Here is an 18,231-nt window from a genome sequence, read left to right as displayed (position 1 = left end):
GCTTGCCAACCGAACATGAAATCAAAACAAAGTAAATCCTACTTTACTTACAGGATTACCTTCAAACAAATGAGCACCTATGAAATTCAAGCCTCTTTTTCACAGGCCTTTCATCAAACAGCTTCCCAGCACAATTCCAACTCTCTTATGCTGCTGCTACGAGTTCATCACTAGCCCAATTTTCAAGTCACCATCAACTCCTTGCACACGACATGGTAATTCTCATACCAATCAAACCAGCGGAAATACAAGGATCACTCTTTCACCTTCTTTTGACACACAAACGAAACTCAATCACAACACAATGAAAGAAACTAAAACACCCTCTCTATCTATCTATTCTCTCTGAAAATTTTTCTAACACCTCTCTCTCTAACCTAGCTCTGATACCATGATGAAAATCAAAGTATAGAGAGAAAGAGCAGAGAGGAAGAAACACGCGGAAACAATGTAAGTCTACATTGTGTTACCAGATTCTAACAATTTCATTAACAATAAAACAGATTCCTTTATAGGCTACAAACCACTAGCACGGGTAGCACTAAACCACTAACGCTTACATGCTTAACAGACTCCTAACTATTAGGAATTACAACCCATGACTAAATCATGTAAACAACCCTTAAGACTAGGAAGCACTACTGCATTAGTTACACGACTCTTAGCAGAATAACTTCTCTGAACAAACCACTAATACATTACTGAGAAAAATCCTAAGACTTTGTAGTTTGAGTTTAATCAAAACTCCAACAATTATTTTATGTCCCAGACTAGTTAAGGGACTGTCATTGGCTTAAGGGTTAAATACATATGTACTCCTATTTTTTGGACGCATACAAATATACCCCATTTTTTTCACTTTTACAAATGTATCCCGGTTTGGACCGTTTTTTTTTTGAAAAAACGGCTAACGATGAGTTATCCTCCACGTGTACAGTTAAGTCATGCCAACTCACTTCACAACTCGTTTGTTCTTTAGTGTCAGTTGTGTACACGTCATATCTATACATCTACATGGTTGGTCTCACATTTGAACGGTCAAATTTTTTTCTCTTCCATATATACATCTTCTCTTACATGACAGTAATTATCTCTCTCTCTCTCACGTCTCTACTTTCTCTATTTTTCTGGTGACTGTTTCAGATCTAAAATGGGTGGTGGGGTGGATGTTTCAAAAGCCAAACTTCAAGCAACAACAACAGCAAATCATGAAAAAAGTACATGAAATATGTAAATGTAACTGCAATAGTTTAATAAAGACTTGTCTATTTCAGAAACTCTATTGTCTTATCTTAACAAAACATTTCAGAAATTGTCTTAACATAACATAACGATCCAGCACACTAAACACAAACATAACACTAGTGGAGAATGGGCTATCAGAGACATAATGAAACGACACATATTAAAGCTCGCAAAAAATCTACATCTAAAAAGCGTCGTTGACTAAAGTTAAATTGTCGTTGTATTAAGACTTTTGTTGACTTATGTCACAACGATAACTTTTATTGACGTTGACTAAAGTCAAAGCATCATTCTGTTCATACTGACAACTAGACTTCCATAGCGTCGTTTGCTTGGTAGGGTATTTCAGATTTCCACTAAAAAGATAACGAATGGGTGGATCAAAATATCCTCGCACCCTATCTATTCCAAAGCAGAGAAAAGTCCTTATTCTCCGCCTCTCTTCCTCTCTAGTTTCTCTCTCTTTCTCTTTCTCTTCCTCCCTCACCTCAAGCCACCACCACTACCATCATCACTTTCATGGCCGAGACGGAAAATCAGAGGCGATGATTATGAACTTGATAAACCATACAACCTACCTGTCTCTATCTACCTTTCTTTCTGTCTCTATCTCTCTGAATATGTTGCTGCTGCTTCGACTTCAGAAAAAAAAAAGTAAAGTTCCCACATAGGAACCATTTTCTTCTCATCCTTCTCACCCGTTGATCCAACCATGTACGATGTTCTAAATTGTTCTCGTTATTGGGATTTTGCTTAAATAAGGCTTTGATTTATTGAAAATCTGATGATGGGTTTTGATTTTGATTTTGTAGATACTCAACGAAAGTTTCTTGGAACTGAATGAGAAAGACGGATCTAGCTCATATGAAATTGGTAAATTTAAAACCCTGTTTTCATTCAGCCATGAATTATTTTCTCTTTTAAGTCCTAACTTCATTTTGAATCTTGTATGATGCAGTCTTGGTGCTAATCTGGCTACCCCAACTTATAAATCTGGAGACAAAGGGAATGAATCGGTACTGTCTTTGTTCTCAAACTCTAGAAATGTGTTGTTTGTGTAATTTTTTGACTAAAAGATTTAGAAACATGGATGAAATTGACGATGAAGAAAACCCCTAATCTGAAATGGTTAATTTCTCTTCACATTCTTTTGGTTTTTCAAAGAAAACCGCTAATCTGATTTTGAAGAATAACTTATAATTTTAGATTGATCTTTAACCCTAACTGGTAGTTGGTGTTCTTTGTTTGACTTTTAGGTTTTTATACTTGTTTGGTACTGAGCAGCTTTGCAACTTAAGAAAAGTGGTAGACTGAAAAAGTGATAGATTGAATGTGAAGGTAAATATGTTCATTTTGGAGCATATGCAAATATTACTACATATTTTCCTTGATAAATATGTATGAAGTTCAATTTAGTTCAGTATTTAGTTATTAGCTTGCGTAACTCTTTGGATTTTCTGGTTTAGTACTTCTATAATTCTATTTACCTGGATATTGCTTCCAGGTGCTACTTTTTCTGAGGTGATGTAGAAATGATTGATATCTTTGGGAGAATTGTTATCCGGCTTGCTAGAAGGCTTAACGAGTTTTTCAACCAGATAATGCCTAAAACTTGAATCACCAAACAGCTTGGGAAATGAATCCCTATTTTGTATGATTTTGATGTAGTTCTGTTGTGTCGAATTTTATGTTTTGGATCACCTCTGCATGGTAGATATTAGGTGTCTTGTGTGTTTAAAACCGTTGGGATTTATGGATGATCATTACCCTGTTCGTGGTGCTTTCTCCCTTCTTAAGATCTCATTCATTTTTTGGTGGTCAAGTTATGAATGTTGCGTGGAAAATGTGCAGGGCATGTGTAGACACCCATGTTCATCGCTCCACAGCAGCAGGGTGGTGTCACCTCTAGAGCACAGAGTAATGTCGGAAACTCTTCTCAGGTCTCACAATTTGTTCATCAGCAGGTCAATCAACATTTCCAGTCGACCCCTCTTCCAACCAATGCTGCAGGACAGTTCTATACACCAGGATTTGAGCAACTCAAGCTTCCAGTCACCTGTTATCATGAACAAGTTGTCACAGATTATGGGTGATTCAAGTATGCTCCCTTCATTCTCATTTGATTTAGTATTTTAATAGGTATGTGCTTATTTATCCTTTGATTTATAATCTGATATATGCTCATTAATTGTATTTTGTCGTCTAGAATGGGTTCTTTGGTCCTTTTTTTCATTTATTTTACAAGTTTTTGTAAGAGATCAAGGGTCAACTTCATTAAGAGGTGGTTATGGGTTGTCTGTCTGTGATATGTATTATTTAGTAACTAGAGACATTTTGATGCTCTCACAATGTAGGATTAACATCTTGTGAGAATCTAAAATTAATATTACCAAAGTTTTGGGATTCAATGTTGGATTCAGTTAAGTCTATATCCCTTCCAGAAAGTATCATCCAGAAGCTTTAAGTTATTAACAAGATGATAAGGTTTAATTTCCACTCAAGATGAATTTACATTTTGTTCTTGACAACTATTAAGGTTTTCAGCGGCATTTTGACTGAACTTATGTGAAGAGAATGGGATGTTCATTATGCATCCCAACATTCTTAACTGAGCTTCTTCATCATATTTGACATGATTTTGTCCATTGGCCAATAGATATATGCATGGTAGATTCAAATGGAACTGTAATTTGATGAATTGCTTGTAATGTTAATGACGAGAAAACATAGCTAGCTGTGACTTAGCAATTAGCATTCTCCCGGAAGAAACAACATCTATCAACGAATTATTATGCACTTATGCAGTATAAGATCTTTCATTGTAACTTGACTAGCACATTTTGATTTATCTTTCTCTTCTTTTGCAGCTAAGTGACATCCTGTCGGCAGAATTTGGAGTAGCTCTTGCAGTGTGAGTGCACAAGATTCTTTAGTAAACTAGACCTCAAGTAGGCATGCAAAAGCAAGTGCATATGTTCTCCGAAACTTCGTTGGAGGATTCCCTTCCTGCTCTTTTATGCTAACGTGTCTACATGTTCTGATCACCATGAAGTAAAGCCTGCATAGTGTGAATAAGTATGTCACTTGGCTCTGTTAAGGCGCTGCCCTTTTATCCATCAGATTTCCACTTGTCTGTTTGTGTTTGTTTGTGGAAAGTACTATTACTGTTACTGGATTGTGCAGATCAGAAAGTTGTTGAGTTTTAAGTTGCAAGGGTGCAAGATGAATCTAAAGTGATGACTGCAGAGAGTGGAACGTAACTTGGGATGGCTCCTGAGGGTAGGCATTTTTAGTGTTCTCTTCTAGTTTCCTTCAGTAGTCATTAGACTCATAACCTTCTGAGTCTTTCCAGACAGGAACTTATGTTACTACATTGTGTTTTTCAAATTTCTTACATTTAGATATTCATCTATATCCTCCATGTTGGTTTCTGTGCAAGTTATGATTAAAACCCTAGCAGATAGGCATTAAAAATTTGGATAACTGAGGTTACGTCGCAACCACAACATGTAGGTCATAGAGCAAAGCCTTACGATCACAAGGCGAACATTTTCAGTTTCACAATCGTGTTGTAGGAGATGCTGACTAGAAAGGTAAAAACTCTAGTAAAATTTTGTTTGGAAACTGAACTTGGCGAAAATTCTTAAGTAAAATATACACTTCACTTCAAATATACAGTTTTACTAATTGTTATCATGTGCCTTAACAGGCAGCTTCTTTACGAGTACATGCCTACGGTTTTCACTGCCTATATATGGTTTATTTGTTCGTCTCAATGAAGTCACTATGTAAATGTTGTTGTTGTCTTGATTATCTTTTTCACCGAAAGATTTATTATGAAATGATAGACCACCTCCGTGTATATTATTATCGACTAGTCATGTAAACCTAGCATATAAGGCTTGACTTTTTACTCTTCTTCTGAATGTAGTTCGATACCTTCATGGATGCCGTCACTCTCTTCCCTATGGTCTAATGAGGGTTGATGATATCATGGTTGATGGTGAAATCGTTGTTGCTGTTGGATAAGGGAAATGTTGGAGAGGGTTGTGCTTCTACAGGATATTCTCTCAAGCAAGCTGGTGCCAAGGTCCTAATGACTGAAATTGTGGTTGAAAATTTTAGGACTTGTTGTACCACTTCTCTTTAAGAAACCTTAACTATAGGGAGTTGAATCCTTTTTTTTTTAATGATTTTAGACTAAATTTATGAGCACAGTTCAATGTAATGGTGCTATCATTTGGTATTAGATGATTCAAGTTTTATTTGGAATTTGAATCTGAATTTAAATTGAATTTTAGTATTTTAATATTATGTCACTTGAATTTCACTTGAATTTGAGAATTTTAGTAATTTCATTTGAATTTGAGTTTGAATTGTCATTTGAGTTTCATTTTAGTATAATTTGAATTTGAGTCAGGACTATTTCAGCCCTGTCAGAGTAACCTGAGTCGGCCAATCAGATCTGACTTATTTTTTAATATTAAAATAAATCAATTCAACAACGTAACCCCAGTGTCGTGCATAACGGCGCTTTGAAAGCATCGTAATTAAAGGGCAACTAGATAGTGTCGTTCCAGAAAAAGACACTAAATCTACGGCACTTTCAGCAGCAGTCCGAAAGTGCCGTTTAACTCGAACGACACTATCCGACTATCTTAAATCGGCTGTTTTCCACTAGTGTAAAATAGGTACATTTAAAGCTTCATATACTTCTTTGCTTTCTTCTTTTCTTTTGGGTCTGGAACTGTAAAGGTAATGTTGTTGCCAACAGATCCAACATGGGTGTTGTGCTGACTGAAAGTGGGTTGAGAACAAGAATCATCACCTGCCTTTCTCTTGACACCTTTGGCTTCTGCAGAATATATTGCAGTTGGCTAAGAAGAAGAAGAAAAACTTGTTGAAGTCTTTGATTTGCTGATGTTGTTTCCACCCCTAGCAGAAGGTTGAGAATTTGCTGCAGATGAACCTCCAGAATTTGCAGCAGCTTTGGCTTTGTACTTTCTTTTTGGTGGAGCATCAACTATTGTCTTCTTTGTGCCATCAACACAGGTTCTAGGCTTGAATCCTTTAGGATTTCCTCCAACTGGACCTCCAACATAAGTTGTTGAGTAGTGATAGTCAATAGTAAAGCTTTCACAGCATATGTAAATTACTTCTATGGGATTCTCCTTTTTTTCTTTCTTTTGCTTAAAGTCAATAATACTTCGTTTTACATGATACTAGCCTACTTAATACTAGTTTATCTGTCACCAGCCATAGATTGAGTTTACAAATGACAGGATTCTACCAAAAATGCTTAATCAAAGATAGTAACAGGTTAACAGCCTGCTTGTGCTTATATTGTCAACCCTCTAATGTTCACACTGTTAGATCATCTTATTTTGCATGTGAGTGACAAACAAATGACTCATTCAATTCACATATTGTGTGCTGCTATGTCTGTTATGCTTTTTGGGCAAAGAGTTTAAATGACAATAATTATATTTCCTGTCAAAGCTCTAGGAAAGAAATCACAAATGAATCTCTCATAGCTGCAAGTACAAAGGAGAACTGCAACAAGAATTAATTCTACGTTGATCACCAGCTTCTTCTATTTTATCTAATCATTCACTAATACAAAAAAAAATATCATGGAGTCGCATAATATTTCTTATACACAGTGGAAGATCCGTTACAAACAATTTTTGCAGTCACAGTGCATTTTGGAAGTAGGAACTAACGGAGAAGGTTTCTTTAATTCGCATTACGAGGCGACGATATTACAGATTATGGAACGAAGAAAACGGCCTTTAGTTTTGAGCATCGGACAAAGTACATGCATGTATCTTACAACAATTAATGGATAGTGGTGCGAACAGATCAACCATAAAACTAGCCCGACTTCACATTTAAATTGGCAAAACTATTATTAAAAGGTTAGATAAAATTTCAACTAAAACAAGGCTTAGTAATGCTTTAAAACATGGACATATTGCTTTCCAATCTGGACTTTCTCAAAGTTTAAGTATATAAAATTTAAGACAAATTTAAGCAAAAGAAAAAAAATAAGAGGATGCTCACGACACAAACGATTTCCTCCTTGGCATAATTAGATGATTTCGTCAAAAACCTATAACCAAACCTATAATCAATTGAAACTTAGAAAAAAACAGAAACCCTAAAATCTATTCACAAACCTATAATCAATCTACACAATCGAAACCCAACCATCAATTACTGCAGAAACAAAACCCATATCCTTAAGAACATAAAACCCTAAAATCAAACATTTATAGAAACCCTATAATTGGTTACTGAAATCAAACAAACAAACCCAAAATCGAAAAAACACAGAAACCCTAGACAAAATTTAAATCAATCAAACACACAGAGAACCCAAGGATTTTTCACTTACCTTTCTTCTTCTTCTTCTTCTTCTTTTTCTGGTTTCTTCTTCTCCTTCTTTTTTCTGCGTCTTAACTTCACCATATTTACTTAATCGTTTACAAACAAAGAGAGGAAAATCAAAGTTTCTATCTGAAATAGAGAGAGGAACAGAGAAGAGGGGAGAACAACAAAGAGAGGAAAAGAGGGTTGAAGAAGAAAGGGTTTACGAGATTATCTTCTCTTCTTTTCCCCCATCCTCATCTAAAACTTTTCTGGCCCAGCAAGCCCACAAGTGTTGGTGGAGAAAACAAAGTAACTTAGTCGATCTGAACCATCAGATATCTTAGGATCTCTTTGACTTAGATGTGCGTCCGATATCTGCAACACGTCGTATTAGTGGTCAACAAATACGTGGCATTATTTTCTCATGATAAATTGACCATGTGACGAGAAATTAGGGCTGTTCATGGTCGGTTTCGGCTCGGTTTCCAGCCAAACCAAAACCGAAACCAATACTATCGGTTTCTAAGAATGTAAATCAAACCAATCCATTAACCATTGGTTCAGTTTCTTAATGGTTCTATCCGGTTTCGGTTAATTCCATTGGATATCGGTTAACCGGCTGCTATGTCAGTTTCAGGAAACTGACAGTTCAAATCCAAAAAAAGAAAAACATAGTTCAAAGATTTTCAAACCTACCTACATTCACATTTCATACACAATCCAAATTCATAACATTCTTAAACACATTTCAAAAGATAAAGATTACATCTTCTTTCAGTTTCACCAAAACTTATATGAAAAAAGTAAACTAAGCCGGTTCTACCTAAGCATCCACAGTCTCTATAGCAGCTAAACAACATCGACACTTTCCATGAATCCACAAAATCAACTGATAGCTTCAACTTTCCAGGGTTGTTGACTGCATTAATCAACTAACATCAATTATTATAATGCTATTATCAACTAACATCATTATAATCAACTGCATTAATCAACTAACATCCACAAAATCTAATTCAGGTATATTTATACTTATCATGAATTACCCTGGTACTCCTTAGTCCTCAACATCATCTGTTATGTTTACGAACATGGATTTAGAGAGAGAGTCCAAAAATCCTGCAATGAACAAATGCACAATCAGTAGTATACAGTGAGTGTCCAAAAATTCTACAAACAAATTAACAAATGAAATAATACCTGAACTAACTTCCTCTTTTGGTCCCAAGGAAGAAATATCAAGATCAATCGGCGTCTTCAACCAATTTTGAGCACAAATCAATGCCTCAACTGTTGTGGGAAGTAAAGAACCTCGATATGGATCGAGAATACGTCTCCCAGTGCTAAAGGCAGATTCAGATACCACTGAAGAGATAGGTATAGCAAATATATCTCTTGCGATTAGTGCCAAAGTAGGATACCTAGTCGAGTTCGTCTTCCACCAACCTAAGATATCAAAAGAAACTTCCTCTTTCCACGGTTCTCGTTTCTCTCTCAAATAAGTCTCCAACTCATTTTTCCTTTCATCATCAAAACTTTCCTCTTCTTCTCTTGCTCTCTCTGCCATAAGGGAGGCTGCAGCACAATCTCCTTCATCATCTGGTTCAGCGCTAACAATATTACCACCACTACTATCTGTTACAACTGTTGAGTTTCCAGCACTCATTTGGACATCCCAGTACTCTTCAAAAAGAGCCTTAAAGTCCCTCATTACAAGATCCATTAGTTCTGTTCTCAAATAACCACCACCAATTCCTAATTGGCCAAGAAGAAACTTCAATCCTAATTCTTTATCTTGTGGATTCAATAATACAACAATAAACATAAGATTGTTCATCTTTTCATAATGTCCCCAATACTCGTTATATTTACTTTGAATTTTAAGACCCATGCTAGAAAGAAATGTATCTTTGTGATCTGCCCATGTATTTAAAGTTCGATGAATAACAATCACATGAAACAAGAATTCGTGTGCTGTAACATGAGTAGAAGCGGAGAACTTGACAGTAAAGTCAAAAAATACCTTCAAAAACTTCGCGAAGGCTCTAGCATACGACCAATCTGATGGATATGGCACGTGCAAAGAAGGTGCTGATGGGGCCTTATCAGAACTTGTTCTCTTCCGTTTCTTTCCTCTCTTTGCAGTAGCAATAACTTCTTCATCAGAACTTAAGTCTACATCTTAGTTTTCATCCACATCCCAGTCAGGTTGGTTATCAACGGTGGAAGTACTACAAGTAGAAGAAACTAAAGGAATTTGACTTTCAACAAAACAAAACTTCTTCTTGAATGTCGTGTCCTCATACTCTAACCTCTCAAAAGCTGGATGATACTTCTCAGCTGAGTCTAACATAATAAATGTCGAATTCCAACGGGTGTCTACATCTAGGACCAAACCCTTCTTTCATTCAATCTTCTCGTAAGCGACACAGTCCATAAATTTTTTCAATCTTGCAGGAGAACCCATACAATACTTCACTAATGCCCTTATTCTCTTAATTGAGATGTCATACTCCTTCATTCCATGCTTTACAACAAGGGCAAGGATGTGAGCAACGTATCTCACTTGTAAGAAACCTTTCACTAAATCTGAATTCTTTCTGAGCACTTGGTTTTGCAGATATGTTATAGCTACATCGTTGGCAAAAAAATTATCTATAGTTATAGTAAACACATTTTCGATGTCCCAATCTAACAAGCATGTTCCTATCATCCTACCAATAGTCTCACCGCTATGACCTACAATTTGGATGAAACTAATTATCTTCTTGTGCAACTTCCAGTTAGCATCTATCCAATGTGCAGTAATAACCATATATCCCAAATTCTGAAGTGAGATCCATGTGTCAGTGGTGAGGCAAACTCTGACTTTGTTAACCTTGAAATAATTCTTCAATCTCTCCTTCTCGTACGCAAACAGTTCCATAACATCTCTCCGTACAGTGATACGAGATGAATATAAATGGCTGCTCATCTACTATGATGAATATAATCAATGCTTTTCTACATGAATCCTGACAAAAAGTTACATCAACTAACTTTTCATCTTCTCCCAGCCTAGCAGGTTCAAAATAAAGAGTCGACTGACCAGAATCCTTAGGAATAAGATTCAGACACTTTCTTAAATGGTTATTCAAGGATCCGGTCCCATGTGTAGAAGAGTCGACTTTCATTCTATGTTTACATTTCTTGCAAGTTACCTTTATCGAAGGTGGAGGGTCCAGATCAACGTGATCCCATACCCATGAAGTTTTCTTCCGCTTCTTAGAAGCTGGTGCAGTGATGGTACCAGCATCGGAAACATTGGCAGCTGGTGCAGATGGATCTTCACCTGTAGTTGGTACTTTTGCAACTGAACTAACTTCTGTAGAGGCGTTAGAAGATCTTGGAGGAGGATGTAGTGGTGGCAACAATGCATTTGAGTTAACAGAAGACTGAATATAAACAAGGCAGAAAATTCAAACCAGATAACATGTAAAAAATCATATCAAAGTGCATTCAAATCATCTGACATGGAAGAACGTTGATAAGTGAACTTACAAACTTGTCTTAGTTCACTTATCAACAGGATGATGCGCTTTATTTCTAAAAAGAAGTTGAAGAGGAGAAATAATAGAAGTGTTTCATTAAAAAATCAAGCTAAGAATCAAAATACCACAGTACTGAAACAATGGTGCATTTTAATATGTCAATCAATGGCACATAGTCCCATTTTTTGGTATTGATTCCTACATATATTAGCCTTCAGTGCCATTGATGTCCAATTTTTAATGATTTTCTATCCACCCGCACTGAAGTTAATTAGGTATAATTTTAGCTGAAAGTGTTGCAACCTTTTCATGAAATATATTATTAATTTGTTAAATTTTAGGCTAACTCTTAGCAGAGTCCTGATAGAATTTTAGATGCAAAACGACCGCAATACAATCTATGTATAAGGAACAAATTCGTTGGAACTAGTAGAAACTAGAAAGAAACATGTGGCATGAATTTCCAGAACCACAACGGTGAAGCATTTTTACCTACACCAATATATTCTAAGTTCTTACATGTATATATAAGTCACTAATCCTATACATCACATTCTTCCATTGCATAAAAGCTGAGTCACTAACAAAATGCCAATCAACAAACCAATATAGCTTAACCCGATAGAAAATATACTACTGTAAAGTTGGACTGATGATATAAAGACATAATAGAAGTAAATTGCAATACATAACTCACTAAGTGCCAGTACTGGCAGACCATATAATTTATATACATCACTATTCACTATCACAATCACAGTTGCAAAACAAAACAAGAAGGGTCACTAAGAAACCCAAGGCTAGTGCTGTAATAAATAAACACAACAAATCTACTCAAGAGAAGTTACATAGGCCTAAGGCAATTTGGCAAACAAAAAACCAAACTACAAAAGTTTTGCTCACTGTTATTATGTTCATTGTTATGTTACTGCTGCTCTATTATTATGATTAGTTGTTATATAACAAAATTGATAATCCAAATTTCACAAACTAATTATCAAAACCAGAATCAAACCCAAACTAGTTGAGAAATAGGAACTAACGGGTGTTGATTGTGAATCCTCCATGATTGAATCAAAGGGAACCTGGAAAATCAATTATGCAAAATCAATTTTAGTAAATCCTAGTTTTAAAATTATAAATTATAAGCTTAAATAAGAAAAATTATCATCATCATCGAGTTGAAGTACCTTGAAATCATGAAAACAGTCGACTTAGATAATCGATTTGGTTATGTGACAAGTGAGAAGATGTTTCTAAGTTTGAGAATTTCAGTACATCTGAGAACTGAGAAGATTGAGAAGAAGAAGAAAAACGAAGATTGAGAAGAAGAAGAAGAATAAAAAGAAATACGAAGAGAAGATTGGACTAGGGTGGTGGTTTCATTATGGCTGGAGATGGTGGTGGACTGGTGTAGAAAATGGCGAGGGTTTTTGCTTCTGGAGACTGTTTACGAAGAGGAGAAGAAGTGAAAGAAAATGTGTAGCGTAGGTTTAGAAATTAGGTTTACAAAGTGTGTTATAGACGTGGTAGATTAAATCTATCTGATTTTAATCAACGGTCTATATTTATCGGTTCCCCAATGGTTTTTGGTTCGGTTTTCAGGTCAAACAAAAACCAAACCAGTAATGTCGGTTTTTCAACTTTTTTTACCAAACCAATCCAAATCTAAATGGTTTGTTCGGTTTCTTGTTTATTGGTCTGGTTCGGTCGGTTTCCAACGGTTAACAGACACCATGTTCAGCCCTACGAGAAATTGACTTTTCTAATATTTTTGGATGAAAAACATCCAACAGACCTATATTTGTAAATGGGAAAAAAACGGGGATACATTTTTAAGTCGGGTATAAAAACAGGATACATCTGTTTATAATCCTTGGCTTAACCAATAAGTTTACTGTCATTGGCTCGTCTATCGACTGAATGGACGAGAATCCAACCTAAGTGATATTCATTCGAGCCAAGCCTACTAGGGTTCTGTTACTAGACGTGATTCATTAATTAGGGTTCTCGAGAGGGAGACCAAGACAGAAGAATGGCGATGAGAGCAATTATGAAGAAGATTTCTCCTAAAATTCTATTAATGGAAGTAGGAATTACTGGCTAGTCCAGTTCTAGCAGACCCAGTTAATGGCTAGTCCACCCGTGGAAAAGATTTACTCTCTAGTCCAAAATCATGTTTTTGGACTAGATTATTTACTCTCTAGTCCAAAAACTTCGTGGAGACTATAAAGTGTATTTTATAAATTCCTAAAACACCCTTCCAGGTCTAATTAATATCAACACATGTAAATGTTACTAGTAGTATGTTGCTACATACTAGTAGTATCAATACGGTGATAGTACATATTAATATGTACTGTATTAGTAGTAACAAAAATATCTTATTATTACTAGTAAATTATGTAACTACTTTACTATACTAAACTAGTATACTAGTAAAATATGTAGTATCAATACATAACAATTTTTTTTTGATATGTAGTATCAATACATAACATACTACATCAATATATAACATACTACATATCAATATATAACATACTACATGTCCATATGTAGTATCACTACATAACATATTACATATCAATATGTAGTATCAATATATAACATATTACTACTAGTATACTAGTATACCACATACTACATATGTTATTACTACATATTACATACTAGTTACTACTAGTATATTATATACTACATATGTTATTACTACATACTACATACTAGTTACTATTAATTACTACTAGTATATACTACTAGTATACTATACTACATATCAATATATAACATACTACATATCATTGTGTAGTATCAATATATAACATACTACATATCAAACATACTACATATCAATATATAACATACTACATGTCAATATGTAGAATACATAACATACTACATATCAATATGTAGTATCAATACATAACATATTACTACTAGTATACTAGTTACTACTAGTATACTACATACAACATATGTTATTACTACATACTACATACTAGTTACTACTAGTATATTACATACTACATATGTTATTACTACATACTACATACTAGTTACTACTAGTATACAAGTATACTACATATGTAGTAACATATGTAATATGTAGTAACATATGTATTATTATACGTAATGTTATATACTAGGGTTAGTAGAGTAAATTTACTCTTTTCAAAACTTTTTTGGATTAAGGAGTAAATATTTTTTGGTGCTGGACTAGCCGGTAACCTGGATCGGATTTTCTGGACTAAACAGTAAATCCCTCTTAATAAGAGGAATGAGGATTCCTCGTTGTTTTAACAGTACCTTAGAAGACAGAAGAGATCTTAATAACGAAGCCGCAAAAGTTTGTGATTTGGAAGGGCTACTAAAAGATGGGTGGAAAGTTAGGAAAAGAACATGTTGTGAGAACGAAAACGACAAGAGGTGGGATAGGTGGGTGTATTCGACCCATGAGTTGTGGCAGAAAAAGAACGAAGAGGAACAGCGGAGAGACCTAAATATGCGATGGAAATACTTGAAAGATTTACTACATCGGGAAGGAATTGAAACCAGTCATCATAGATTACTACTGTCAATGAAGGAAGCTGAAGGTTACATCGGCGATGGAATTCTCGAACTCAAAGTTGGTTCACCTGTTAGAGGATTAGTAAGAATTAACAGACTAGTAATAGATGAAGATCGCGGTTCTTATACACAGCATACATTACCAAGACAAACTGTGAACGGTTTGCTATGTTTTGTCACCAATAGGTTTGATACATTTTTCATATATAACCCTATCACCGGAGAAAGATCACCTTGGATCGATGTTAATAAAAATTCCATGAAATATAGCCACATCGCGTTTGGATATATACACAGAGTAATGAACATAAAGTCGTATGCATAACAGGTAATGATTCCTTCTCCGATCAAGTTGTTGAAATCTTCGCTGTTGGCAAAAATACGTGGAGAAGAATCGATGCAAGTCCACCCATCCCAATTAGCTTTTTAGTTGATTTTTGGGCAAGTTATGAAAAATCTTTTTATGTTGATGGTTGTTTATATTGGCGGTTCCGGAGGGAACATGAAAACGATGAGCTAGAATTGATAATGAGATTTGATATTGTAGATGAAAAGTTCAGAGTGATTCCAATTCCTGATTTCGTCATTGATCCATTGAAATATAGAAAGGCACCAACTGTTGAGCTAACAGAAATTGATGGACGCGTAGCTGTATTAGATTCTTTACGTTCTCTATGGAAAATTCATGAAGATGCAGATGGTAACGTTACGTGGGAACGAGAGATTATCGATATAATGCCTTACTGGAATGGAAAACCAGATCTTTCAATTGAAGCTCTTACTGGGACAAATCTAATCTTCCTACGATGCGAATGGCACGACAGCATTTATTATTACAATCGAGACACCAAGGAGGCCATAAGGTTTCCAATCTTTCCCGATTGTAACCAAAATGAGTGGGGTAGGATAATACAAGTGTAGTCAACAGGGGGATTGGCTACGTAGGCTAGTTGCTCACCCTATCTTGTGATTGGGGTATTTCGATTGCATTTTATTTTTCTTCCTATCGGGTTTTATAATTATGGTTTCCGCACATTTTTTTCAAGACAATCTGATATTTATAAAGATAACTTTTTTTTTTTTTTTGGCATAAAAAGCCCGGTGCGTAGCACGGATATAAATCTAGTATAAAGTAACAAGAACATATCGTAAGAGTACAATACCGAGAAATCCGACAAGAGAAAGAGAAAGATTACCGAAGTAAGACAAATACAAGTATGAATAAGATCCGATTAAATCGGAAGAAGGATGGGTTTTCTCGGAATTAAATTCCAACCATTTAATTTGTTTTTCTTCTTTAAAAAATAATGCCAAAGTAGTAGTGATTTGCTCAAATCTCTTAACTAGTGATGAAGCTTCCGTCGTCAAAAAGACCACCTATGGAGATTCCGTCGCCGGATAAGCTGATGATGAAGATTCCGATGAAGATTCTGTCGCCGGAGACAACCAAGATGAAGATTTCGTCGTTGGAGAGCATGGAGAGCATCATTATTGATCTTAAAGCCCAACCCAATAACCAAGAATCGCCATTAAAGCGAAGATAAACCTCAAAAGAATAGAAAAAACCATCAAAATGGTGTGTAGATAAGTAAAAAACATAATAAAAACCAAACTAATCTACTAATTAACTTAGAAAGTAAGGAAAAATGAAGAAATCTGCTTAGATCTAGTCCAAAAATGGACTAAATCTGAACAGAAAAGAGTTGTTTTCGATGGTTTTGTTGAAAAACAAGAAAGAGTGAGAGAGAGGAGAGAGTTAAAGAGAAGGGTTTTTTTTTATAATGATAACTAGTCCAACGCATTTATAACTATTTTTTGAACATTGAAATATTACCAATTGGATAGTTTTTTTTTTTTAATAAACATTTTTCAGGTAAGTGGCTACAAACTAATTGTTGATTAGCTGTGTGAACAATTTCGGTTGAATCGTCTCTGTTGCTACATAACCAAGCAGTTTACTGTCACTGGCTTAGGTATTAACTGAATGAAATACACCCAACAATTAAATCAAATATTTAGTCTAAGACATGTGTGAAGCCAGTTTGTTGAGTCCTGCTGCCAAGGCCACATTATTGAGCAATTTCTTAATTTTGACAAGTTCCACGTTTAAATATTCTTGCAGTTTTAGTTAAGAACTTAACCACCAAAGATGGCGAATGATGAAAGCCTTACTCTACATTGCTGAACGCATTCGTCTTCCTTTCCACCCACAAAGATATCTTCGTGTCTTTTGTTGTTGCTTGTCTATTTCATTGATTTCCAAGGGATGCTCAGACGTCGGTGGATTCTTAGAGTTTTGATGAACTTGGCCAACATCAGCACTGGGGGTATTGAAGAATGTATGGTCACCAGTGCTTCTACTGAAGTCAGCAATACGTTTGTCGAGCCAAGAGAAGATGTCAGAAAAGACAGTCTCAATGTTGTGGTTAGGCTCTCCAGATGTGAGACCATGCCACATTCCTGGGTATAGCTTAAAAGTCTTGTCTTTACTACCTGCTTGCACGTACAATGCTTTACTCACTTCTGGATCTGTTACTATGTCTGCTTCTCCGTGCAGCACAAAGAATGGTAATATTACCTCATTTAAGGTGTCTTCAAGGCTCATGCTGGTCCTGAGCATCTCTAGAGCTGTTTTAAGCCTAGGTTTGTCTTGATATATTAGTTTGTTGTTCCTTACCTCTTCGCGTTTAATTGGGTCTTTGAAGGCAGAATCAATAACATTTTTCGTGGGGACAATTTTCCATTTAGGTATAATATCTTCTATTCTTGTCAACATGTTAACCACCATTGGATGTGGTTTCAGCTTCTCTGATATTTTACACATGGGTGCGACAAGAACAGCACCATTCCAGTAAGTTGGGTCTTTTTTGTGAATAAGAAGTGCAACTGCTCCTCCCATGGATTCTCCATATAAAATCCTTGCTTTGCCCTTGTACTCTTCCTCATCACACACTGATTTGAAGAAGTTGCTGCAGTCCGTTACAATGTTGCTGAACTTTTCAATATAGCACCGGGCTCCTCTTGACCGTCCATGTCCTTCGTAATCAATACCTATCACCCCATATCCTGCAGATGCTAGCCTTGTCCCACAGTCTTTCATGGAAGCACTGCATTCCATGCCATAACCATGGCAGAGAAAAACAAGGGCCTTTGGAGAAGAAAAAGGTAACCACCTACAACTAAATAGCGCAACTCCTCTTGAATTCCTTATGCACTCTTCTCGGTACTCTATATCAATCTTTGTATCAAATTTAAGATCATCACTAATACACATCCTTAAACAACGTGCAATCTCTTCAACTAAAAATAATTGAAGTACTAAAGCTAAAATAATACTTCTGCAAGAGGTGGGATACAGATATTTAAAGGGAGTCCAAGTAGTTCTTAATTTAGAGTGGTTTCTGTTTTAGGGTATTTGTTGGGTGTAATAATCAAAAACAAGGAAAAATCAAATAAACAAAAGTTATTGATACTTAGCTCCTTTATAATGGAAGTGATCGATTTGATGAAACGA

General features: G+C 35.6%; 1 protein-coding gene and 1 long non-coding RNA gene across 8 annotated transcripts; one reads left to right on the top strand and one right to left on the bottom strand.

The window, feature by feature from the left end:
- The first annotated feature begins 1,658 nt into the window (after window positions 1–1,658).
- LOC113317470 lies at window positions 1,659–5,581 on the top strand. Of its 7 annotated transcripts, XR_003343579.1 has the most exons (9): window positions 1,659–1,959; window positions 2,058–2,118; window positions 2,204–2,261; window positions 2,502–2,583; window positions 2,750–3,343; window positions 4,113–4,320; window positions 4,429–4,524; window positions 4,759–4,838; window positions 5,177–5,581. It is a non-coding gene; the product is annotated as an uncharacterized LOC113317470 (long non-coding RNA). The 7 variants fall into 7 exon arrangements; XR_003343574.1 differs by lacking the exon at window positions 4,759–4,838 and having other exon boundaries at window positions 2,750–2,896; window positions 3,097–3,343; window positions 4,113–4,524; XR_003343572.1 differs by lacking the exon at window positions 4,759–4,838.
- Window positions 5,582–16,890: 11,309 nt separating this feature from the next.
- On the bottom strand, window positions 16,891–17,850 carry LOC113337688 (caffeoylshikimate esterase-like). Its single transcript, XM_026583285.1, has one exon. The coding sequence runs from the start codon at window positions 17,833–17,835 to the stop codon at window positions 16,891–16,893; it is 945 nt and encodes a 314-aa protein (XP_026439070.1). The 5' UTR covers window positions 17,836–17,850.
- Between the last annotated feature and the right edge of the window lie 381 nt (window positions 17,851–18,231).

The sequence above is a fragment of the Papaver somniferum genome, chromosome 1, assembly GCF_003573695.1.
Source record: "Papaver somniferum cultivar HN1 chromosome 1, ASM357369v1, whole genome shotgun sequence".
Lineage (NCBI taxonomy): Eukaryota > Viridiplantae > Streptophyta > Magnoliopsida > Ranunculales > Papaveraceae > Papaver > Papaver somniferum.
Note: the sequence above shows the minus strand (reverse complement) of the source record. Positions and strands in the feature narration are given on the sequence as shown.